At 41.5% G+C, this 25,890-nt stretch overlaps 1 protein-coding gene across 3 annotated transcripts in view; it reads left to right on the top strand.

The window, feature by feature from the left end:
- trappc9 (trafficking protein particle complex subunit 9) overlaps positions 1-25,890 on the top strand; it is a 194,686-nt gene that overhangs the window by 112,374 nt on the left and 56,422 nt on the right. For all 3 annotated transcript variants that reach the window (XM_056398528.1, XM_056398526.1, XM_056398527.1), the window contains 2 exons: positions 8,939-9,092; positions 15,915-16,005. In XM_056398528.1, the coding sequence (XP_056254503.1) occupies positions 8,939-9,092; positions 15,915-16,005 (245 nt within the window). The remainder of the gene's footprint in view (positions 1-8,938; positions 9,093-15,914; positions 16,006-25,890) is intronic.

Here is a 25,890-nt window from a genome sequence, read left to right as displayed (position 1 = left end):
TCACACACACCAGGGAAAACCTGCACAGATAGTAGCACAACCACAAGACCGCTATAAAGCATCTCTGCCAAAGGTAAATACTTGTACACTCAATAAAGAGCCGTGACCCTTCAGCAACAGCAGTTGAGTTGAAACAAGTGACGGAAAAATGTATAAATCCTCATCATTATCAGAATTATTTGTATATTTTATAATATCCTGTCTTAATGATTTGTTTTTATAGAATCAAATGTCTCGCCTCTCCACCGCTCTGAGGTGCAGGACTGGCTGTTATTCTGTATCCACAGTGGAGTTTATAGACCCCTCGCAGTTGAAATGATTCACAGCCGCGCATTGGTCAGATGAAAGCGACCCCCATATGCTTTAATGTGATTATCATGTACTTTTGGTCTGATGCAACACGGCATTTAATTAGGAAGGGGTCATTTCACCGTGACCGGCTCATCCTAAGCCAATGTTATGACTGCCATTAAGAAAGGCGTCCACTGCCGCAGCTTCCTGCAAGATGGCGGTAATTAGCAATACAGTGTCAGAAGTCACACCCGGCGGAGACGATGATATTTAGTGATGCGGGTCTGGTTTGCTTTTTGATGGGGTTTCTGTTTTTTATTTTTGACTCAGTCAGCGCCGCTGGACCATCCACATACATAACCACAACAGTCCAACTGTTCATTGGTTTTGAGTTGATTTTTTCTAATATCGTCCAGGAGCTGTGAAATTGTATTTCACTGTGTTATGTTCAGATAAGATCGGTGCTAAAACTACTGCAAATATTTAACCATCTTTTTTTGTTTAAAATGAGGGAATTTATAATTTTCGTGAACCAGGGTTTCTCCTGCTATCGTCACAGTATGGAGCGTAGGTCTGAAGGCGAGTCAGTGATGAAGGAAACCACTCGTGGACTGGTTTCTGCTACTGTGCATGTGTTATAGGTCCCACAGTATTAAGGGAATTTAAAAGTTTAAAAAGATTTGTATTTTCTATTTCTTGAAAACTGTTTATTCATTCATCGAATTCAATTTGTTTTTCTTACATCTGCTTGTATCTAACTATGATGTTCAGGCAACTCAAAGCACTTGAGGTTACTCAGTTACTCTCTCTGCTGTCTTCCCTTAACGTTAACCAAGAGTTTTAACCTGAGCTTCAGTAGCAACAACACATTACTTTTATGAAACTGTATTTTATCAAAGTTTGATTGTGACAGTTATTTGTTAAATAGTCGTTCCAACCTCAGCGATGTAGAGTTTTCATCTTATATCTTCTTGCTGGTGGCTTTGTTCAACAAAAAATACTTTTCACCCAACAGGAACCTTTTAGGTGGAATCTCTTCAAACAGGCATTGCTCAGCAGAGCCAACATGACTGTGCCTTATGCTACGTGCTTTCAACATGCCCTGAGCAACACAGCTCTCTCTAGTACACCTCTGCTTTGCCTCTACTCTCACCGAGAGTCAGGCTCATTGTGAGTCATCAAAATACAGAATAGATTCAGGCTAGAAAACAAACAAACAAAAAAAAACCCCCCAAAAAAACATTGTTTGCAGCTGATGAAAATGACACATGCTGACAAGAAAATAGAGCTCTCTCTATCCGTATGCATGGACGTGGATAGCATCGCTTATTTCTGCAGATCGTGTGTTCTCGTCTTTCTTGGATTTATTTGAAGGGTAAATGATTCACATCCATCCATCCCATCCTGTCCCGTCCCGCCCCGTCCCGTCCCGCCCCGTCCCATCCAATCTCCCATCTACCCTTGCTTCCTTTTTCAGCCAGGGAAATAAAGGCCAAGCAGGCTGTTATCAGTGAGGGGCTGGAGGGAGGGAGTGAGGGAGGGAGGTGAAATGGACTGGGAATTAGACCTAGAGATGTTCCATGGTGGCCCCAGTCCATCACACAGGTTGTTATTAAAAACCTTGTAGCAGACTAGATTAGTCTCCAGATATGGGCTAATCCTTGAAAGACACCGCAATCAAATCATTGGAAAAAGAAAACGGTGGGAGTGGGGGTGGGAGAGCTTGGCCTGTTAGTGCTCTCATGCCTTAGTAGAAAGCTCTCTTAGGGGTGCTTAGGGGTTGGATGTGGTTGCTTGTTGCAGGTATAACCGCTTTGGACTCTATGGACTTGAATAAACTTTATATTACATTGTTTTTTTTTGTTTTTGTTATTGACACTGCTTTGCTGCTGCACTACAGTAGGCTTTATGGACCTGAAGTTGTTTTTTAAATTTGGCTTCGCTGCAGCAGGAAGTGGTTTAAACTTTCTTTCGAGTTCTTCTCTCTATAGAAAAACCACCAAAAAAAAAAAAAAAACAAGGAAAAAGAAGTTGACTCAACAGTTCTGAAAAGTTTATACTTCCTAAATATACAAAAAGCAAAAATGACACTCATGTAATTTTCTTCCCCAAAGTCTTCAAACAGTTTCTAAGTCAGTGGTAGTTTTTTCTAACACTGTTACCAACCGTTGCTCGGTATCTTGTATACTGGTATACACCCAGGGGTGAAAAGAGTACTTGAAAATTGTATTCAAGTACAAGTACTGTTACTGAAAAGAAACTTTACTCAAGTACAAGTAAAATTACTTGTGTAGAAATGTACTCAGATACTGTCTGTTAAAATGTTTCTGAGTCAATGTTACTGCGTCACATTTTTAAAAGAGGGAAGAGGAGGGGTTAAAAAAGAATATGGTGATAACAAAAACATATGATAAAACATATGATGATATGTAAATTAAAGGCTGAATTTAGGCGTATACGCATTGGGATTTCATTGCATGTATATGCCGTTCCCAGGTGAGACAAAGTGACAGGTGTGCAGTCGCGGGGCAGTGCATCCAATCAGCAGCTTGTTCTCTGCTGCAGCTGCTGTTTTGACTCTTTACTTAACTTCATCACCTTGAGTTGATAAATAATTACCACTAAGTATGAGAAGAATTACAGGTTACTCCAAAAAAAGTACAAGTACACAAAAAGCGACTTTGTGACAGTAACAAGAGTAAATACTTTCCTTCCACTCCTGTTTATTCCATCATTTTGACATACAACACGTACAGATGCCGCCGACACTTAGCCACTGTATTAGCATTAGCATCAGTTATTTTCCTTTCAGTTTGGTTTTCTAGAAGGATCTAATGCAGACAGACCACTTGAATTGACCAAATGAATATTGCAACTGTTATAAGTGAGAAAAAATTCTGCCAGTTTAACACGGAGTCAGCGTTACGAGAAATATAAAATACTCTTTTCAAATTGCTAAACGAACGAACAAACAGACATTCCTTTCCATATTATTACATCCCATTTGAAGTGTCCATTTGCATGTTGGGTGTCTGGCGGTTAGTGATTACCTGTCTAGAAGAAGACCAGTCCCACGCCTTTACCAGACAGTGCCTTCCCATTTAGGGTCCATTTGCATTGCTGGAACGTGGTATTTTTAGATTCGGTGTGTAATCTGTGCTTTTGAAGATGACTGAATGAAAAGCAGCGCCCATTTGAAGATGGGACTTCAGTCAGTGACATAAGCCTTGCGCCACTAATCTTCAAAGGCGGATGTATTTGTGGCCAGCAAGACCAGGAGCTTTTCCTTTCGTCTTTGTTTTTGAAGTCTTAATTGTTATTTAATTTGTGTTCTGCTTTGTTGTGAAGGCTGTGAAATGATAATTGCGTTGCCTTCTGTCCTCCGTCTCACTTTGATGTATGTGCGTCTCTGGCCTCATCTCGTACTGTAGTTTCATCAGCGATTTGCAATACTGTATGTAAGACAGGTGACGTAGCAGATTGACTGTAATGAAACTTCAAAATAAAAGACGTCTACGATACAGGAAACTGTCACAATCAGACTTTCTTAATCAAATAAGGGTGATCTATGGTTGCTAGTTTGATACGGTGTTCATATAATCTGTGTTCATGTGGTAGTTCATCATTTGAGAGTTGAATTATGATGCCTATTGAAAAACACAACAAAGCCCACGCCTGGTGTAGCCAATCTGACTGTGCTCTGTGGCCGGTACTCTCAGTGAAAATGACTCCTCGGGGAGCCATCGTGGCCTCTGAACTGAAATCCAGAGATGAACCCTACCGATCAATACGTGGATCCACTGTGTTTTGCTTATCAAACAGGATGAAACAAACAAAAAAAAAAAAAACCTAACCACTTGTGGCCTCGGCTCTTGAATTCATTCACTCTGAAATCATTTGCATTGGTTACTGTGGTTCCTGTCAAAGCAGCGAAAACTGGGGGTGGGGGGTGGGAGGGCGCGACACTCTGACTGAAACCCTGCATTCATAAGAAGCCTCTTATGGCAAGATGGCCTCCTGCAGAGATGGGTGTCCAGGTAATTTGCAGTTAGCTGCCCACCTCAAAGTCACATTGTGTCATTTCTCTAAGTATGAATGAGAGGAGAGCTGGGGTCGTGGAAAAAAATGAACTGCAGGTTAGACTGTTTTTTGTTCTTGTCTCTCTGTGTCTGTCTCGCATTTAAACTCTTGAAATAAAGCACTGTCACTCACCATGACACCAGTAAGAGGCCTGACACATTTCTTCTGTGCTGTAAAGTGCGGTTGAAGTTCGACACACATCTCTGTGGTTTGGTGATTTTACTCACTCAAAGTTAAAATATGTAACTGGTAAATATTTTGTTGAGTTGTTTACTTACATCCCAAATGTTTCTAGCACTGTTCAAACCTAGATAAAAAGTACTTGATTTTTAATTTTTGTAATTGTGCGTTTCAGTTCATTTCATTGGTTGCCTGTCAATGGCTTCATATCCCCCTATGTGCATGTGTCGCGTTTCGGTTGCATGCCAGAAGCTAGCCACACACTAAGATACACTTCTTGGTCGTTTTGTACGTAAAATAAAATACTCTGTATTTTAACCAGATGAAGGATTTTAGTCATCGAACATCTGTATCTTAAATGATCAGATTAAAAAAGCCAAGCAAATGTAAAGACAGCTCAACTCCCACTTTCTCTGAGACGTTCTGTGTTGCTGCACAGCCTCAGTTAATCAACGATTTTTTATTTTATTTTGTGTCTCTACTGGTTTTAATCCCCTTATCTGTTTGTTATGGAGAGGAGGACACCTCCGCGGATAATTCGACCACCGGTAAAAACCTCCTAATCGTCTGGATCATAAATTATCAGAGAAACAATCCAAACAAAGGTTAACAGCAATCTCAGCTCCCAACCCTTCCCTGACGTCCTGAATCCACCGTACAGCGTCTGCGAAACACCGACTTTAGATGTAAAAATATTCAGTGTTTTGTCACAATTACCTGGTCTGTTTGATTTGTAGAGGAGGAAACCTCTGCAAATAATTAATTCACGACATCACCAAACGCCGTCTTTTGTTATGGTTTTGATTGAGAGACCTCCTAGTGGCAGAAGTTGCATTTAAGAAAATCCTCCTTCCTCTGCTATAAATGTCTTAAACACAAAGCAGAAAAACATATTGTCATGTTGTAAAGTCGGTATGTGTAAGGAAATGTTTTCATATAACACATCCACCAGATTTTGAGCAACATTTAACATTTATTAAAGAGTCATTTTGCTTGCCACCTGACAAATGTGAGTCCAACATTTGCTCTCCCTTAGGCTCCGACAGCTCTTGAGATGTGGATTTTTAGCAGCTGTATGTTTCAGTTTCTTCTGACTTTGTCTGAGGTTTGATGGAATATGCTGAGAATAGGTGCTTGTGCTTCTGCTGCTCCTGCTGCTGCTGCTGGAGGAAATGTGGGTCACTGTCAGCAGAATTTGCAAACAATGACCTAAAAGAAACTAGAAATCTCTGTAGAGCTGAAGGGAAGTGCACAGCTTCACCACAAGAAACCACTTTCACATAAATTTCGATTTGTGAAGATTAAAACACAACATTTAATTTTTCTCAAGTTTCCAAACATGTGACCTTTTTGTCTTATGTAAGTTTTACATCACTGCAGAGAAGCTTGGTGACTGACCTTGGAAACTAAAGCTGACCAAGACCAGATTCACAATTAAAGTAACAGCTGTAAAAAACTGTCTAAAGCTTTAGTATCTATCAGTTAATTGTTTTGGTTGTTCGTCCTGTAACTTCACTGTGTTGGTCGGCCGCAGCAGGCAGCTGTTTTCAGCAAAAACAGTTCAGATAAACCTTCCTGCACCCGAGCAGGGACCAGTGCACGGGCACAAGCTGTGTCCCACTTCAGGGGCCGCATCCTTCAGAGGACACGACCTGTGAAGAAGCGTTCTGCTTAGCCCTCGTAGACCGTGAAGGCCAAATCAAAATGAGACTGTCTGGCCTGATGGCTTTGCACCACCAGCTGTGCGCGCCCTTTCCGTTGTGTCACAAAGCACCGCTCTTGTCGCCTAGCAACCTTTACAACACGTAACTTTTTTTTTCTTTGCACAGTTGGACCATTTCAACTGAACTGAAACCCAATACTTATACTTATACCTATATTTAAAAGCGTATTCCTTGGACAGCCTTTGTCGACCTGGAAAAGAAAACACCGTTTCTCGTACGCATTTGATGAAGCCTTTCGAAATGGGACGGCCTAGTCGTGTCGCTGTTACGTAATCAGTCCTTGAATGCAGCCTCTGAAGGATGCGGCCCCTGAATCGGGAGAAAACGTTAGCCGCTAAGCTGCTAGCTGGTGAACAAGCAGCTAAAGAGGCAGAGCTATTTACCTGTGACATTGGTGGCGATCAAACCAGAGCTGTAGGGAGAGGGACTATGAGATTTATTTATCAGGTGGCAAACAAAAAGACTCAATATGAACGTTATGAAGCTCCATACCTGCCGGATGTCTAAATAGGCAGCTAGCATAGTAATAGCAATGTTGTCAGTGTTGTCTTTCACAATGTATTCCGCTTTTCCCAAGTGGCAGAAAAAAAAAATCAGTATTATTCAATTAGTGCCGCTTTAATGCTTGCTGGTATTTCATAGTGTTTTGGTATTTTACTGAGGCAGAGCAGCTGTCAGGTTGTGGGCTGCGCAGCTTCTTTCAGCAGGCATTTGGGATAGTCCGCCTCATCCCATATTCCTTTTCTCTTATCTCCCCCTTTTTCCCTCAGGATATCTCCATCCACTGCCTTTGTAGCGAACTCTGAACCCTACGGAGATTTGTACAGTCTGAGAAAGAATACATCCAATTAATAATTTCATCTTTGAATGCAGAGCCCGAAACGCTGTGAGGGAGAGGTGGGCTTTGGGGGGTCGTTTTGATGAGCGCACGTGTGGTCTGAGCTGAGTGTGTTGCACCTGCTCTTTGAATCCTGGAGGTGGCACTTGGTGTAACCTCGGGCAACAAACACCCCGGCTCTTGTTAATAAATAACTTAGAAACAGCCTCAGTGTAGAGGAGGGGAGCTTGGGCCTAAGGGTGTTTGTTCAGACTAGATAAATAATTTATCGCTTGCCAAACCACACAAATCAGCCTGCATCGGTTGTCATCAGGCAGAAGTGGAAGCACGGTTTTCCATGGAAATATTCTGCAGATGAAGATGAGCATAGACCGCTGTGATCTATAGAGGGGGTAAGGGAGAACTGGAAACTGGAAATGCATAAAGTATGTTGTTAAAATTATAGTTTACCTAAACATATTCATAGTATTAAATATTCAACCTTCTGCTGAGCAGGGCAGGAGAGGAGTTTTTGCCTGAAATGACTGCGACACTACGAGGATTTATTGATTTTTGCTGCTTTTAATTTAGATGGAAAGTGGTATAAACTTTATTCCCAGTCATGTTTGTTGACATCCTGCTCATATTGAAACCCAGTGCACACACACTTTTACATTTGTTGCAGTTAAGGATGAGTCATGCCAGCATTTAAAACATCAGCATTTTGCAGAAAAACCAGTTCATTCCAATGGAATTAAATGGAAACGTAAAATCTGTGAATGACAAGGACATTTACGCTGACCAATAAGAAGCTGTCGTGGCAGGTCTGACCCCTGGGTGAACCAGAGGCCAAAATGGAGGAGGCTGTCGTAGCCTGTTAGCTTTTAGCGCCACCAACATCTCCTTATCGCCCTCACTGTCTTGAGTGTAAACGACTCCACAAAAGAGCAATGGATGTCAGTTATGGTTATGAGACATGAGGAATAAACACATTGTTTACAATAAAACGTGTGAACTGAAGAGCTCACCAGGCCACAAACTTGCTAACTCTGTACCTGGTAGTTAGCAAACTCATTAGCTCTTCTTCCCCTTCAGTGATTCTTTATTGGATGAAATAACAAACAATCCAGAGTGAAAAATGTCAGGGGAGTTAACGACCCCAGTGCAAAGAACACAACAAGAAAGTAGTAATTGTAACTGACGTCTTACTAGCGTGTAAGCTGTTAGCCGTCAGCAGAGCCACAGTAGTTCACTCATTACGTCACCGAGCTTCTCAGAAACACGTTTGATAAAGACCGTTATCGTCACTTGGTCTTAAAGGAGCTACTGAAAGTAGAAAGGTCCCAGTCATTTGTTTTTGTTTTACTTTTTTTAATTTGATAATTGATCAGTTGCTTTTCTCTGTTTATATGTTTGTGAATTGAATATTATATATATTGAAATTGCGTCTGTGTTTTGGCTCTGAGAAATTGTGACGGGCATTCATCACTTTTTAAAAAACTTGACAAATAATAATAACACTTTATTGACAACAAAAATACTTGTTAATTGAATATTTACATTAAAAACTTTGACTCTTGTTTTGAAGAAGAAGAATTGAAGATCTCCAAAACTTCTTTTAGTCTCAAATACAATTATCAACAGCTTTGAATCCATAAAAGTGAGCCCTCTAACATCTGTCAGCAGAACCTTTATTAGCTTATTTATAAAGTTTCATGTGGCAATTATGCAACTGTCATTTCCCCAGAGTCATAAAACGAGGACTGTTGAATTTCCCTTCGGCCAGTGAGTAATTATGCAAGCAGACACCTGTATCTCTAAGTGCTTCTCCCTTCTCCTGTTGCAGAATGGCCATCCAGGTTGACAAGTTTGACTTTGAGAGTCTGCCACAGCCGGACCAGGAGACCGCTCGCTTCACTAACCCCAAACAGCTGGAGGAGGAGCGACAGCATGCCCAGGGCTGCCAGATCAACAGCAAGCTGGGCATCTGTTGGAGCATCATATCCTTCCAGTGGCTGCATGTATGGCAGAGCTATGACAGAGAAAGCAGTCTGAGCTGATCATGGTTAGACAGACAGTAGATAGAGATGGGAAAGGTTTCACATTCGCGGTATGTCCGGATTCCCGGTTACAGGTAATATCCTCCAGCAGTGTTGCGTGTTGACAGATTCAGTCAGGGGTGCACCTATTGAATGTTGTTTGTTGACATCAGTCAGATCAGAGATGCAGGACATCTGGATCCCACATCTGGAGACCCTCTGGCCAGCAGGGATCTTGTTCGCCTACACTGACAGATGGGGAAAGCGTATGGTAGAACACTTGCCACTCTGACACTGTGAAGTGATGTCTTAGTGTGTGTGTGTGTGTGTGTGTGTGTGTGTGTGTGTGTGTGTGTGTGTGTGGGTGTGTGATTGTGGCACATACTCACATTAGTATGATAGAACATTTTCCCATAGGTCCTAGTTTGTGGGCAAGCTTTGCGGTCCATCCGAGGTAGTCTTTGACACCAGCCTTGTCAGCATGCTGCTCTCTGTGTTCTGGTTTTTCCACAGGGAGACAACTCATCTATTCCTTTATAGAATATACGCTGTTGTCTTCAGGCCTTTCATGTACAACACACTTACTGCCAGAGATCAAAGATGTGTAGGTTTAAAACTCGTAACACACATGCAAGCTGGGTTTGTACTTGTGGTCTGTGGGGTTGTTAACAGATACACTGTGCTGTCTTTTAATACCCCACTTTTTGTTTTTTTGCCTGTCTCACCTGTTAGCATGTGTGTTATATGTTTTAAAACCTTGGCAACCATTATACTTACAATACAGCTTTTAATTTAAACTTTTTTTTTTTTCTTTTACAACCAAATGGTCCCAGGAAGGAGGGAGTTAGAAACCAAACTGAGGACACACTCTAAATAATGAAGTGGTGTTCCCACTATACTTAAAGTGTTGGCTTCTCTCTGGAGCTCTATTAACAACGGGTTGGTGAGCCAATCAGAAGAGAGGAGGCTCTGAGCCTCTCCTCTGATTGGCTGACTGTTTTCTGAGGGATCGAATAAAAATATGGCAGATTTCATGTAAAGGCTCAGAGAAACCAAATCCTGCGTGGCTGGATGGTGGGTCCAGGTGGGCGGGGCTTGGTGACTGTTTTGTTGTGACATCACAAAGTTACAGAAGTCTTGACGGCTCGTTGTAAGGCTCAGTTTCTCAATACAGGCTGTGTGCGTTTCTCTGTGGACTGAGGCTTTGATCCTTTCACAGTATTAATACAGAACCTAGACCTGATCTATAATCAAACAGCACATACAATATGGGACCTTTAATGAACTGTAAATATTAGACAAATTAAACACCTAACATTAAGAAGCAACAGCATTGTTTGAGGCATATGAAACCTGATATTTATTTTTCATGCAATAACACAACAAACTGTTGTGAGACATTAAATCCACCTTGGAAAGGAGATGTGCAGAGTTGGCAAAGGAGATAAAAAAACAAAACAACAAAAAAAACAAAACAAGAAAAAAGACTGCAGCTCTTTTTAGACTCTTTGAGAAGTCGGCGACGTTACTTCACAAGGGGGAGGAGGGGGGGTCCAACCTGCAGCTATACAAGAGTGGGACTGAACTCCCCGAACAAATCAAGGCACTCTGCTTTGTTAAAGTAGAAAAGTTTAAAAAGCCTTTATTACAGTGGTTTCATGATTAAAAAACAAAACCAGCCGGCGTATGTTAACTGAGCCTGAATGAATGTTGCACACTGGGTTGCAGCAGGCTCCAGGGCTCACTTTGACCAGTCAGCGACTTTCAACATGGCAGACAAAACCCTGGGCCATCGCAAAGTTGCAAAAGACTGTTTGTGTGGTGAGAAAGTCAAAAGCAAAGTTCCCGCAGTCAAGATTCTGGTAAAGTTCATGAGTTTCATAACGTGTTCCTGCTGAAAAGAACCACTAGTCATCGTGCATAATAGTCCCTCGTATCAGCCCATAACTCATCAGTTGGCAGTTACCGGTCGGTGCACACATTTAGAGATTTAAGAAGTGCCTGTCAGACTGTTGGTGAACGTGGTGTGCAATTAATGATGAATCCAATCTCTGAGCCACTGAAGTTGCCATTATATTTTTCCCCCTTTTCATGAAGGCGTGAACACTCCCATCGTTATGTGCATTGTTTTATATACAAGTAATGTGGCAGCATGTAGGCAGGAATGAAGAAAGAAAATGACAAATAAATGTGTATTCCCAGCAGCGAGTCTGATAGCACCTCTTCTACTGCAGCAAACAACTGCCTGTTTAATCATTTTCAGCCAATTTCAAACATGTTATGATAGTAATTTATAAATTTACGCAAGTTTCTTTTGAAGCTGAGCAGCACATGGACTCTCTATAGCGATTATGTCAATATGATAATTGATCACAACTATTTACATCTGCTGTGTATAAGAAATACTGAACCTACAACACTGTGTTTGGACTCTACAGTTACTTTCTCATGGTCTTCTGGCTTTTTAATTAGTTTATCCAAAATGTAAAGATTCTGGAGGTCGACTCTTAATTAGCACTGTAATTAGCTGATTGATCTTTTTAATTGATCGTCGATGAATTGCTGCTTTTCTCTTATTTATATGGTTGTGAATTTAATTTATCTTTAGGTGTTGGGATTTTTGAGTAAACAGTTAATTGGAACAATAATTAGCAGTTTATTGACAACAAAAAAATGCATGTTGATTGAATATTTACAATAAAAAACTTTTTTATTTAAACTTTATTTGAAGAATTGAAAATCACCAAAGCTTCTTTTTGGCTCAAATATCAGCAGCTTTGAATTCAGAAAAGTGAACCTGTCATTTGAACCTTTATGTATTCATTTATAAAGTTTTAAATGACAGTTATGCAATGCATCCAACTTCAAACATATGTAATGATGGTAATTTATTAAGTCAAACAAGTTTCTTTTGAAGCTGAGCAGCACATCGCCATCAATAAATCCCGTGTCTTCTCAGGCGACCCTGAGACAAACCAAAGCAAACGAGAAAAAAACAATTAGAAACCACGTTGCTCTAAATATGCAACGAGGACCAAAGTGTAAACTGGAAGCAAAAAGGAAAAGTTTTCCATTTCAGTCTCGCAACCTTCCTCAAATGAAGGGGCTTCTCATTCACAGCTGGAAGCCTTGTATTCCAATAAAACTCATTTGGACGGGATAAAACTTCTACTGAGTCAATTTACCGACGCATTGTCGATGAAGCGACGCCGGAATTGTCACACGACGTTACCGAGTGAAGTCCTGATGCTATCGTTTCCTGCGCAGGGAGACGTTTCTCTGTGTGCAGATAGTGACTCAGCCGTCTGAAAGCATCAGAAGAGCACAATGTCAATTCTGCTTCAGGCTGGATTTTCCCCTTTTACAGCATGAAAAACTGAAGAAATAAAAAGATTTGATTACAGTGCGTGTCGCACACTCGGAAGCGCTCGCTTGGCCTTGAGCAAAGTAACAGTCACTTTAATTTGTAATTTATGAGGTCCCTACAATATTATTGCTGTTTTGTTGATGGGTGTGAGTTATAGTGATTCGCCCATAGGAATAAAAGGCCGTATACAGTGAGCGAGGGATGCTAAACACGTGTCTTCCCATAGAGGAGGTCACTGCTGAGTTCATGACTCACCCCTGAACGTACAGTGAGGAGGTTCATTTGTTTCTCAAAGCTGTCTTCAGCAGCACTAATATCCACTTCACAGTCAGTTATTATTATTATTAGAACTCCTTGTGAAGCTGTCGTAGGCAGCAGAGCACATCCAGATCACGGTTCATCCGATGCACTGCAGCCAGCCGGAAGCGACCGCACGTTAACCTCCAGTATGGACTCGCTTCAGTGGACGCAGCGGACACGGGAAGACAGTGCAGTTTACGACTTGTTCAAAAGCCGTGTATCACCTTCAAGGCATCATGCTCAGCTGTAGTCCTTAGTTTCATCTCTCCTGCACAACCCACGTTCAGATGTGTCGATTTACAATCAGACGTCAGACTTCAGCGTTTTCTTGTAAAAATTATTAATTATCTGAAGTAAAAGTTTTCAAAATAATATTCATGGCTTGAGCAACAGGAGTGACTGAAAAAAAAAAACACAGCTTCACCCTCCCAACCTGCTGTGACCCACACCTGAATAAGTGCTGGAAAATCAATGGATGGATCAATGACAGAAACCTTTTAAATCAAGCACCATTTGTGACCCCTTGTTTTCCCAATACAGCTGTTGCACTGTTCTCTTAAGGGCAGATGTTCCTAGTTTCTCTGAGTTTGTTAGAGGGAGACCCCTTTTATCAGCAGTGTTTGTGAAACTTAAAGTTGATTAAGGTTGTTTCAGCTCTAACCAAAAACGTTGGTGGTCGAGAACAAGTCGTGGGGATCAGCAGAGTCATTAGAATTAATCTTGAATATGTGCAGCAGATCTCACAGCAGTCCATTTAGTTGCTGAGACACTTCCCTAATGTATGGTGTAATTAATATTCTGTGTTAGTGTATTAGTCTTATGACAGTTGTATCTGTATGTGGCTAAATAATTTAGGACGCTATCAGTCTTTAGGATGAAGAGTGAGTGAATTTTACTGTGTGTCCTTCACCGGTGGAGTCACGCAGCGGGGGTTACCACGGTTACTCTCTTTGTGCATTGGGTCACTGGATATAATGAACATCCCCCCGTGTTATGAAAGCTGTCAGTTTCAGAGCGGAGTTGTTGCTGCAGCGGAGATTCAGACGCTCAGTGCTGGTTGATCATCAGGCTTATACCGTGTCACCCAGGACGGACCAGCGGAGACGAACTGTCGCCGCCGCCGCCGCCTCCTCCTGTTTCCTCCCCAACAGTTCCACTGAAGCCGTGAAGTAGAAAACTATACACAAGAGATCAAAAGCCCGAGGCGCTGAGTGTTGTTTTTTGGAATAAGATGCAGGTGCATGCTGTGACATGTGATTCGCCCGTGAGTCAGACTCTTGAGTTTGGAAATGATCCAGCAGCAGAGCAGAGGCACTTCTCAGCACAGTATGTGTCGTCTCCCTCTCTCTCTCCCCCCTCCACTCTCCCTAAAAGGTTAATAGACACAGGTTCGGTGCTCTGGGCGCTGCTCGTCTCACCCATTATTCCAAATGTCAGCTGTGTAAATGATCAGCGTTGTCCTTATCATCACATATTATCTGGGTAATTGCTCTCTGACAGTCGTATTTGTTTTGATGCGGCGTTCATACATCGGTAGTCTTCCCTGTGATCAGTCTAATGCCGTCGTCATAGCAAGGTTACAGAAACACGTGTCTCCCTGCACCTTTGACATCTAAATGAACAGATAACAGAGAAATTACAGGATGCAGTCAGTTTATGGGGTTTTTAAAAAAAAAAAAAATTATTAGTAAAAGCAAATGCAGCTGTAAACTGGAGTTAAACACCAGTTTCAATTTATAGTTTTACTTTGCATTGCCCAGTGATATCTGCATTTTGTGTGGTTGTAATGTTCATCTGCTGCTGCTAATACATTGTTATGACTAATCTGCTGGTGGTTCTTGCTTAACTTTGCTGTGTTTGTTGTCCATGTAATGCGAGGAGGACGCTTCCACACGGTCATCTACACCGATTTGTTTTATTGTTTATCTGCAAAGCCTTTTCAGGAAACTGGATCCCTACAGAACAGCCTACATGACATCCAGAAGTGGATGTCTCAGAGCTAAATAGTGTTAAGGCAGAGATCTTAATCGTAGGTCCAGACAGTGCAAATATCTTATCAAATATCAAATTTCCTGCTTTGTGTCTTCCTCTGGACGGCAGAGTTTATTAGGGTTGTTACAGTTTTAGCCGGTTATAATTACAATATAATGTAGTCCATGCATTTATTTCCTCCCGCCTTGACTACTGTAACTCCCTATATACCTGTCTCAATCAGAAATCAATGCACCGCCTCCAGTTAGTTCGAAATGCTGCAGCTCGGCTCCTCACTCAGTCCAAAAAAAATGTTTTCAGAACAGTCCCGTTCTTACCATCTCCACACTGGCTGCCCGTTATTATAAGTTAAGTTTTTTTAATGATTTTTAAAGAGCATGCTCAGGCCGGCCCCTCCCTATAATCCTCAGCCAGTGTCAGTCAAAGAACAGACATCCAGATCTGATCAGATCTGTAACCGAGTAACAGCATGTCGTCAACATGTTCGTGCCCTGAAGTGTAACTGTTGTAAGAAAGTTCCACACACAACGTTCACAAAGTTAGCTTGTTTAGGCTAACGTAGCGACAGCTCCTAACCTGAGCTGGGTGCTAACAACATTAGCACTCATCACCGTTCAGTCTGTTAAAATCTAACACTTACTTAAGAAATGAATGTTTTCCCACCGTCGGTCTGTCACCTTACTAAGTGAGTGTAAACTGCTGCTGTGTGTGCGTGTGTGTGTGTGTGTGTGTGTGTGTGGTGTGTGTGTGTGTGTGTGTGTGTGTGTGTGTGCGTGTTATTGGTAAAACTACCAAAATTGTAGCATCCTCTCTAGTCAGTTTTATCTCAGTTCCCAAGACATATTTTTTTTTAATAAAAAAGCGTTTATTGTGTGATGTCTTTTTAATTTCATCTACATTTTTACTTTGCTTTGTTTGGATGTTTTATATTTGACTCGTGTGAAGCGCTTTGTTGCTAAAGTGCTGTACAAACAAAGTCTTATTATTAAATAAAGTCTTATTCTTTTTCTAACTCCCAGTGTTGCAGGTAAAATATTGTATATGTGTAAACAGCAGTGTTTGTCATTAACTCTCAAAATGCAAAAAAACAAACACACCATGCTTTTCTCCTTAACCCCTCCCACCCCTCCCTGCGGCGCCGTGGAGAGGCCAGCGTGGAGGGAGTCCTCAACCAGCTGGTCCTGGAGCACCTGCAGCTCGCTCCTTTGCAGTGGGGTGAGTCCTTGTGTGTGTGTGTGTGTGTGTGTGTGTGTGTGTGGTGTGTGTGTGTGTGTCTGCATGCATGTGAAGATTATGAGTTGCCATCACACACTTACACCCACAGTAACGACTGAAAGTTTGAGAACTAGTTAACGGGGAAACCGTCAACGCAGTGTGAAGTAAATGAAAAGGTTTTAATCAAGTTGTTGAGACTGTTGTTATGTAGATTTTATTTCATCTCCCGTCTTTTGGAATAACGAGGCCTCCTATTATGTTTCCTGTGGATATGTTTGTCTGCCAGTCACAGTTATGTAGGTGGTTACATAGCGATCTCCTTACCTGTCTGTTAGAGCATAAACCTCCAGAACCGGTCTCAAGCCATGTTTTTTATTTGCATTCATAATGGGCTACATGCTATTTTAGAGGAGTGTAGACAGCAGCTTGGGAAACGCGTGAATCACCAAGGGATGCGCAGAATTTGTAGGAGCACTCCTCGGTCGCACCATCTGTGATCATCCTCTGAAATCACTTTTGATTTACTTCGGGTGTTTGTTTTCTCAGATTCGCGGCCTCTCTCTCTGGGCACTGCCAGCATTTTGATTAGTCAGCTGGGGCTGTCCTTGCCTTTTGCAAAGAGAAAGCAATCTGCAAAATGATGTGACAGAGCAGATCAAGCATGGAAATGTAAGAATCTGCTGAGACAAAAATACTTCGCCAGATTCGCTGTTCTCCAGATATTTTGGCGTTTGACCTGCGCTGCCTTGAATGAGGAAATATTCCCAGGGGTTAAAGCTGTTGTAAAGATGTCTGAGACGCTCTCATCTTTTGATCTGATCTTCTACGTTATCTCAGCGACAGACATTCTCAGTGGTTGTTTTCTCCTCGTGTCTTCATTTCTTGTACAGTTGTGCGGTTCCAGCTCAGGCCTTTACAGGCTTTGCTGATTATGAGCCAGATAATTTGCCTCAGCCCATTAGGATGCCTTTATCAGGGCTGCCAAGACTATCACAGGCCCAATTACGGGTATAGTTCAAGCATTTCCCCTGTGTCTAGTCCAACTGGATGCTTTTATTGCCATTGTTGCCTCGCACACACTCTCACAGAGATACAGTAGATACATAGAACCTGCTCGTCAAAAATTATGATTGAAGTTGTGTTTAATTGCCAAAGTTCTGTGTTCTGTTGTCCCAGAAATTGAAGACTGGACAATTGGTACTCTTCTTTATTTTAATTTTGTTTTACTTACTTTACTTATTTTACTTTATTTTACCTTTTTTTGATAGAAAGTAGAAGCTGTTTGAGGATTTCATTGACCTCATAAAGTTAACAATCCTCATCTTGATTCATTTAAACGCACAGTATGTAACTAGTGCCGCTAGGAGTTTCTCAATCAAAACAATAACAAAAGGTGACGTTGTGAAGCATGGGATCATGGGAGTCGTTGTCTTCACCACCATTGCCGTCAGCTTCTCCCAGTTTGGATTCTTTCATTGTCATTAGTTCAGGAACTTTTTTTTTTTAACCAGGAGCTGAATTATCCACAGAGGTCTCCTCCCATCAAAGAAACAAACAGAACCGGTGATTATAACCAGTAAAAACACAGAATGAAGCAGTTTCAAGTTTAAAGTCAGCGTTTAAACATATAGTTCAAAACGACCAAGGTATAAAAGTGTATGTGGCTTAAAACTGGATAAAAGTCTATTTGAGCTTCTGGTCGGCAGCTAAAACACCAGCACATGCACAAAGAGCATATGACGTCAGTGACAGGCGACCAAATGACACAACACCATGATTAAATTCACATATTTCTCTAGGTTGGAGAATTGATGGAAACGTTTGGGATAATGTAAGAACATAATTAACTGACTAGTGACTTATTATAACTTTTATAATTTCTCTGGCAAACTAGTTCTCCTCCTCCAGGAGGTCAGTTTTACCAGCACAGCACCGTAGCAAGACATCTTTAATTTTTTAATTAAGACAGAGATGCTGTTGTGGCTTCTATATTTGCTTCCAATGGAATATTACGAAGCCTTTTACATAACGTTTCAGGTGTTTGCAGAAAACGATTTCATTTTCTTTGTGCATGTAAAATGACAGACAAATATGGACATTATACAGCAGATTATTGCAGCACTGATGTGTAAAGGCAGCATGAGTTTTGTGTAATGTGGAAATCAGGTGTTTTGGACTTCGTAATAGTCTTGATGAGAACATTAAAAAACACATTTTATGCCAAGCATCGCTCTGAGACAACAAGTACAAAGCAAAGTCGAAATAATGTTATCTGTTTCTGGAGGTGAGGAAGTCAGTCGGGGGGTGGGGTGGGGTGGGGGTCATCACCATGGCAGCAGCCGGAGGAGGGGGGGGGGGGGGGTCTGTGTTTCAGTTTGAAAATCTCATCCATGAGGCTGGTGCTGATGGCTCCTGAGCTTCTCCAGTAAATGCCTCAGTTCAGTGCTGCAGCAAATGTCTTGAGCACCATCAGTCTGTGGTTTTCCCTCAGCTTTCCTGCTTTTCACTCATTTAAAGAAAATTGTAATCGCTTCCAGTTCTGCTCTCAATCAGCGGAGGAGACGTAGGCATTTGTCACAAGTAATATCTTTGCGGTCGCCATAACAACAAGTGCAGAAAGTGCTCCCTTTTTTTACCCAATTTTACTATCAATGTCAGTGGATGACTTATGTGCACTCCCACGTGGATTTACTTTTTTCCCCTTTACTGTATAAACGCAGTATTTTCATTATTGAGACCAAAAAAAGATTCAGTCAAAGTGTCTGGTGTCAGCTCGCCTCGCAAGAAAAGCAATTAAAAGCTTAAAAGGAAAACATCACACACTAAAAATAACCTGCATGTGAAATCTGACAAACAGGGATTGCACACCTCCCCTGTTATTTTTTATACTTAATCACATATTTATTTATTTTTCCTGGAGTTCATTTTAAAACGTACCTATTCCATTTTCAAATGCGGGAACTTAACACAACCACAAAATATACAAAGACTGAAAAACAATGTGAGTAGTTATTTATGGATACTGTGCCTCAGGCAGGGGTTATAGGAAAGAGGCTTTGACATCTCCGCCTGAGCTCAACCAATTGTGTGGCACGAGAAACTTGATGCTTCTTCATGATTTGCTACCATAGAAACCATATGAATAATTGATCTCACAGGTTCCAGTAAATGGAGAACACAGAAAGTGCCAGAATCTCTTTTATGGCTTTGTGTTTGTTTACAAGCTCATTATTATTATTGAATGGGGAGCAAACGGAGGCCATTAGTAAATGATTCTACCCGTGGGCCACAGTCACGTGCTGCGCCGCAATAAAGTGAGATCATATATGATGAAATCCTCGGCGTAATTACAAATGAATAATGCAGAGAAACAAAACATCCTTTTGTTTCTGCTGAATTTCATTTTTGAGGTTCAGAGGAACAAGAAATCAAAGCGGATTATGTTTATGTTTATGTGGAAAGCCTGTTCGGTAAAACAAACAAAAAACACGAAACAATTGGACACAAATTTTTTAAATAAAGACAAACATAGATGAGTGGGCTGCTTCGACATTACTTCCTGCTTATGTTTGATTCCACAGAAGCTACAATTCTTCGGAAAGCCCGCTGTTATGGTTTGGAAAGACATTAGCATCAATATCAATCTGCTGTGACTGCACATGCACAGATTTTAAAAACCTTATAAATAAGGTCATTTATGGGTAAAACTCCTGCAACTGGTGTTAATATACTTTTGGATTGATATGCTCCTCTCTCCCTGACTGAGCACTAATTCTGACAGGCTCCCACTGAGTCATTTCATTTCCTGCTCCAGCACTAAAAGTCTCTCTGGAAGCTGCTCTTTCATTCTGTCCTGAGAAAGAAGTCCCGCTATGAAACTGTATACGTTGACCATGGATTTCATAGTTCTGTTGAAAAGGGTAGACAGTTTGACAAACAGTCTAAATGTCAGCAGAGCAGCCTTGGAGATTTTCAGCTATTGTTTTTCAGAAGGTTACCGGCTGGCTGGTTTAATTATCTGTGACAAAAATTTTTTTTATTGCTCCTCCAAAAACTATAAGGGTTACTTGTCATCCTTAAAATTGGAGAAACCAGACGGAAGAAGTTTGACAGGCGGCTATGGGATGGAGCACACTAAATTAAGATCTAGATATCACCTCTTATTTTTGAAGGAGATGTTTTACCCAGTTCCCATCAAATCAATACTTTTCCTCCGTCCTTCCATAAGAAAGTGTAAACAGCAACTGAATCTGGTTTTACCATAGATTGCATATAAAGGTGGTTCTTGAAGCTCAGAGTGAGCTGCTCTGCCATAATCGTCTTGGCAGCGCCTAATTCCCACTCCCACTCAACTCAATTCATGACTAACAAACTGATATTGTCAACTCAGCACAAATAATTATTTCGTTCCATTATTCATTAAAAGCTAAAGTAAGTTTTTAGTCAGACAGATATATATTTGAACATTTTACATTGTACAGTAATTAAAGGTAGCCTGTCTAGTTTCTTTGTAAACAAAGTCATATTTATATTCTGTCCTTCTCACTTAAACACACTGTGCTCATGCTGAGACGTAACAAACGTGTTTAAAGCATTTACTCAACAGAAATTGGCCAAATTTTCTTTTAGCAAAGATTATTTTTTTAATGTCTTCCATCTTTATTTAACCAGGAAGTCTCATTAGAGATCTGACCCAAAATGGCACATAATAAGTAACACATACCCACATAAAAAAGACACACAAAAAGATTTGAATCCCTCGTGACACATGTTTTGAATGTGGGCTTTGAACGCCCCGGTGTGAAGGCAGCATTTCCAAATGAAGTTTGTCTTGTAAATTATTACAAACCTGACATGACAAAAGTGCAACTGTGCTTGTCACCCTGTTGCTGGAGGATTCCTGCTCACCACCACAGAACAGGTGGTACCATTTGTGTGTTTTTGTTTTTTTTGTTTTTTTTTGCAGCCTGGCATTATGTAAATAGCCCCATTGATTATAGCTCCTCAGCTGTCAATTTGATTAAAGGCAAAGTGGCGCACCTCGTGATAGGAGTCGCTGTGTCAACTTAATGGAGTGTTGCTAAATAAACAGTCACCTGACCCAATCAAGAGGGGAGCTCTCGTAGCCGCTTGCGATGCTGTGCTAAATGAGAGCACGAGGTGTGTATCAGACAGGAAGTGCCCTGTCATTTTTTCAAGATGAGATTAAACAGGGTGAAATTTTTTTAATGGTCCATGTGTGTGTGTGTGTGTGTGTGTGTGTGTGTGTGTGTGTGTGGGGTGGGGGGGTGGGGGGGTGTCTTGTACAGCAAGCAGTCTCGTACTTCACTGCAAATAAATTCAACTGTGAGTAAGAATGAAGTAATTGGCTCTGTACTTAAAACAGTCTCATAATATATTGCAACACATAAAGTATTGTAAGTTACACGCCAGCAGCAGAATATATTAAGACAAATTCAAAAAGACTTTGGAGTATTTACATTAAAAAGCACCAGGAGGAGAAATATATATTCACTATTTAAGTAAATCTTCAGCCGCACTGACAAATGTTATGCTAATGATGCATATTTTTAAATAATGTTCGGTGATCAATAAAAAAGCGGCATCAAGTGCTCGTAATGAACTGCATTAATTAGAAGCCATATTTAAGCAACTGTGGCCAGGCTTTGATTTTCTGTATTGTCTGCCCGCCGAGTGCTGTAACCGAGCAGTGAGATGGAAAACAGCAAGCCTGAATGCGGACTTTGCACCGCACCCCCCCACCACCACCACCACAACCCCCACCACCACCACCAACACCATCCTCCCTCCCACAGCCATCAGTCCGCCACCAGGAACCCATCTCAATGGAATACAAATTCACCCATGAATGGAAAGACAAATGTTTAGCCTAGGAGAGAGATGGAAAGAGAAGGGTGGGGGCCTTGCTGTAAAAGGCAGAGAGATAATTTAATAAGACAGCGCTTCTGAACCGGCTCACACCGTTGCATTTTTTTTTTTTCCTCTAACCCCGCACACACACACACACACACACACACACACACACACACACACAAAGATGGACATTTGGAGCAGTCACAGGTGGTGGCTTTTCAACACACACACGGGACGCCTCATGGAATAATATGCCTTTAAGCTTTTGTCAGGTGCCCAATTGCCATGAGTGCTGCAGGTTTGATAAATGGTGCTGCCAAGCAGTCCAGATCCACCTAACGCCGAAGTCCTGTTGTGGTGGTGATGATTGCTGACCTGAGAGAGAGAGAGAGAGAGAGAGAGAGAGAGAGAGAGTGAGAGAGGATGGGGATGAATACATGCACGGCTGAAATGAAAGAGAAGTGTTCAGACTGCACCTGTGACTGGTGATATGTCACATCTGTGAGCATACATCAACTCCAGGCTCTTCTGCAGTTATCTGCACAGCAGTGATGGGGCCTGTGGGAGATGATAGTAAGCCTCCTTAAAGCCCAACTTACTGTAGGATGATGTCAGTCCAGTCTTGCCAACGAGCTCAGAGGAAGGCAGAATTATCCACGGGTCCTTTTTGCACATCCATTAGTTTTTTAGATTTCTTTAGACAGTACTGTATTTTCAGCTCTAGATAGACCGCTGACTTGTGCAAGGTGTACCCCACCTTCTGCCCAGAGTCAGCTGGTGTAAGCTCCACCCACTCAAGACCTTGTGAAGGGTAAGAGAGTTTAGAGAATGGTTAGATAGCAGAAATCCTAATGTAGTCTGACTGGATGTAGGTTGTGAGTATAAAGCCTGCCATTGGGCGCCAGTTCCAGGCGGAGCACTCCTGCCTCTCCGCCTCTCCTGCCTGTTACGGATTTCAAAATCTTCTCCACTACGGGAAACGGCAACAACCTCCAAGCTAGAAAGTTTTGATGAAGATCTGCATCGTGCAGTCTCACATTTAACATACGTCTTTGCTGTTTTCTGAGGCTATTCCTTTGCGGGGTAACGCAGCACTGTGCAGGTCTGGCTATGCAAGACTAATTCAAATCTGTTACTGAACATTATTTATATATATTTACTTACCCACCTTTTACTCATTGTTTTGAAGGGGCACCTACACATTAAAGTCAGTTTACCGGTCTTTAGAAGAATAACTGAAAAAAGTTGTTTGTCTCCAGAGGGGGCTGTGTGAAGTCTGATAATTGACCTTCAGTGATGTCACTTGAGTCAGCGTTAGTTGGGTCTGAAGATGAAAAAACTTGGAGACTGTGGAGCTAGAGGGAAGTGAGTTTACCAGACCACTATTTGTCTCTGCTTACAGCTAGCAGCTGAAGGCTTCATTAGCTGCCATTAACATATCACACACGAATCGCTAAACTGTTGGTGGTCGAGTTGCATTGTGGGTAATGAAGACGCTATAGTTTGACAAAAAAAACAAGGTTCTGCTGCATCAGTTTTGCTGAGCTGGTAGACTGCTCTTGTAATTGTGTGTCATTAATGGTCAACATTAGAGTAACATGAAACGGGGAAAAGCAGCAAACCTGCACAGAGGAGCTGCAGCCAACGAAAGATTTGTCTTTTCACTTGCTAAAAAAAGTTGCTGTTGTCTAAATTGTCATCTATGAAATTCCTGAAAAATGAAACAATTCAATTAATTTACTATTTGCAGAGCAAGTTAATATGTTTTGAGAATAGGAAATCATTTTAAAAAGATACCTTATAATAAAATTATCCTAAAATAATGGAAAAATGTTTTGTGTAAGTCCAATCTAACCCAGTCCAGACTTAGCTTTAGATATTATAGTTATACAACATAGGCTGTTGTGCATGTACATGTCTTTAGACAGTATCACATTGTGAGCCGTGTGATAGCCTGGAGACCTGTGCAGGGTGAAGCTGCCTTTTGCTCAGTGTCAGCTGGAATAAGCTCTAGAGAAGTATATAATATTTTTTGATACTCCTGCCAGTTGTTTTGTCACACTGTCAACCTGACAATCATAATATTTTTATACAACACTAAAGAAAGCAGGATCATTTAGGTGCCAAGATTTGTTTTCTTTTCCAGTTACAAGTTTCATTTTACTTGGTACTAATTCAGAAAGACAGTTTTAGCCTGTAGAATGTGAATGTATTGGCCCTGCATATGCTTGTGAATCAACCTGCAGGAAATGCAGACTCACTATCCCAGGAATTATGTCCATATTGGACAATTCCGCACATCAGGATTTACACCCAAAGCCAATGTTTACTGTCATTGCAGGAAGAAGTGTGTCCTGCATGTGATAAAGAAAGTAAGTGTGTTCTTTTGGAGCGGTGGACGGGCTTTCAGGCAGGAGACCAGAGTCAGCTTTTTCCCTTTTATTCAACATGACCACAATCTTTCCCTTACCATAACCATACGTTAGTTTATTTGCTTTAACCACAATATTTCCCCAACCTTCATCCTGCTGTACTTGCCATTTGCAGATATTGTAGAAAATAAGGATTTTAAAAACATTTATATTGGACGTCTGGTCTTTTGAAGGATAATATTGATTCTTCTTCTTCTTCTTCTTCTTCTCTGGTGATAGTGTTGGGAGATGGCACAAGTTCACACTTTGATAAACTGGAACCAGAAAACCTCAGATGAAAGTTTTAATGGTAGATTAGCTCAAGTTTAAAGGAGCTATTTGTAAGTTTTCCTATTGTTACATTGCTAGGGTTAGCATTAGCACCTTTTTGCTTACCAGTCCAGCAGAAACATTGAGAGTTCATCATCAAACTTCATTCCTTTACCTGCCAACAGCTGTCTCCAGAGGTGGAAAGCAACCACAATGTTAACTCTTGTCTCTGTCATGTCTTTTCTTCTACTGAAGTTAGCATGCTAACAGCTAATCACAACCACCTGCCCCTGGCAAGAAACCACATTTTGCAGCAGTGAAAGCTTCAAAATAGCCCCTTTGATTAAGTTTAGTAACACAATCAGACCTGACATGGTTTCACGTGTTGTTTAGTGTAAGCCTGAGTTTAGTGCCTTCACTGAGGCCTCAGGGAGCAGGAAAACTACTGAAAAAAATGTACACCTAAAGGCTTGTTTGTCTCCATTTCCTGCAGTCCATAAACTCAAACACACACATTACCACCCCACACCCTATCTCACCACCCACCTACTGGAGTGCAGATAGGCCTAAATTTGCAGCGGCTGCTGTCCATTTAGCTGAGTGATGGGCGCTAGGAGGAGCAGTGGATAGGCAGAAGCTGATTTATTTGCTTGTTTTTCAGCTCTGTTGCCCAGGCTCTGCCAGTCAGCCACCCTAAAGGTCTCCTATTGAAGGCAGTAGAAAGGCAGAGCGAAATGGGAGGACGACACACACCTTTTTTCTTTTTTTTTGGGAAGCTCGCTCTCTCTCTCTCTGGGGCCAGTGCATGTGATTTACAGAGGCAGTGCTGACTCAGATGGGCTAAGTTGAATGTGCGGACGGAGACAAAGATACTCAAACGTTGAGATAAGCGAGTAATGATGAGGTGGCATCGCCCCCAGAGTCTTGAAGTGATTCTCCCTCTCAGGTAGCCTAATGAGATTATCAGCAAGGAACTGTCTATTGTTTTTTAACCAGTTAATTAACCCATAATGAGCATGAGCATTTGTTTCTGCACATTGTGCTATGCAGGATTATCATAACACAGGACTATTTAAAAGCATTGTTAGTGTGTTTTTGACCACATTAGGGGAGCAAGCATGAAAGGATCATTTGTTCTACTTTGGCTGGAATCACCAGTCTCATCCTATCGCCCTGCTAGCTTTAATGTGGAAATGAGAGCAAAGAGTACAGCGGCCCACTCAGTGATTGCCTATCTAGCCTTTCTTTTTCTCTCTGGCCTTGTGTGGATCTAGAGTTAGCACATTTAACAGGCTTGGAGCGTCTGTTTATGGGGCATTTATCATGGCTA

The sequence above is a fragment of the Seriola aureovittata genome, chromosome 16 (assembly GCF_021018895.1).
Source record: "Seriola aureovittata isolate HTS-2021-v1 ecotype China chromosome 16, ASM2101889v1, whole genome shotgun sequence".
NCBI classification, from domain to species: Eukaryota; Metazoa; Chordata; class Actinopteri; order Carangiformes; family Carangidae; genus Seriola; species Seriola aureovittata.
Note: the sequence above shows the minus strand (reverse complement) of the source record. Positions and strands in the feature narration are given on the sequence as shown.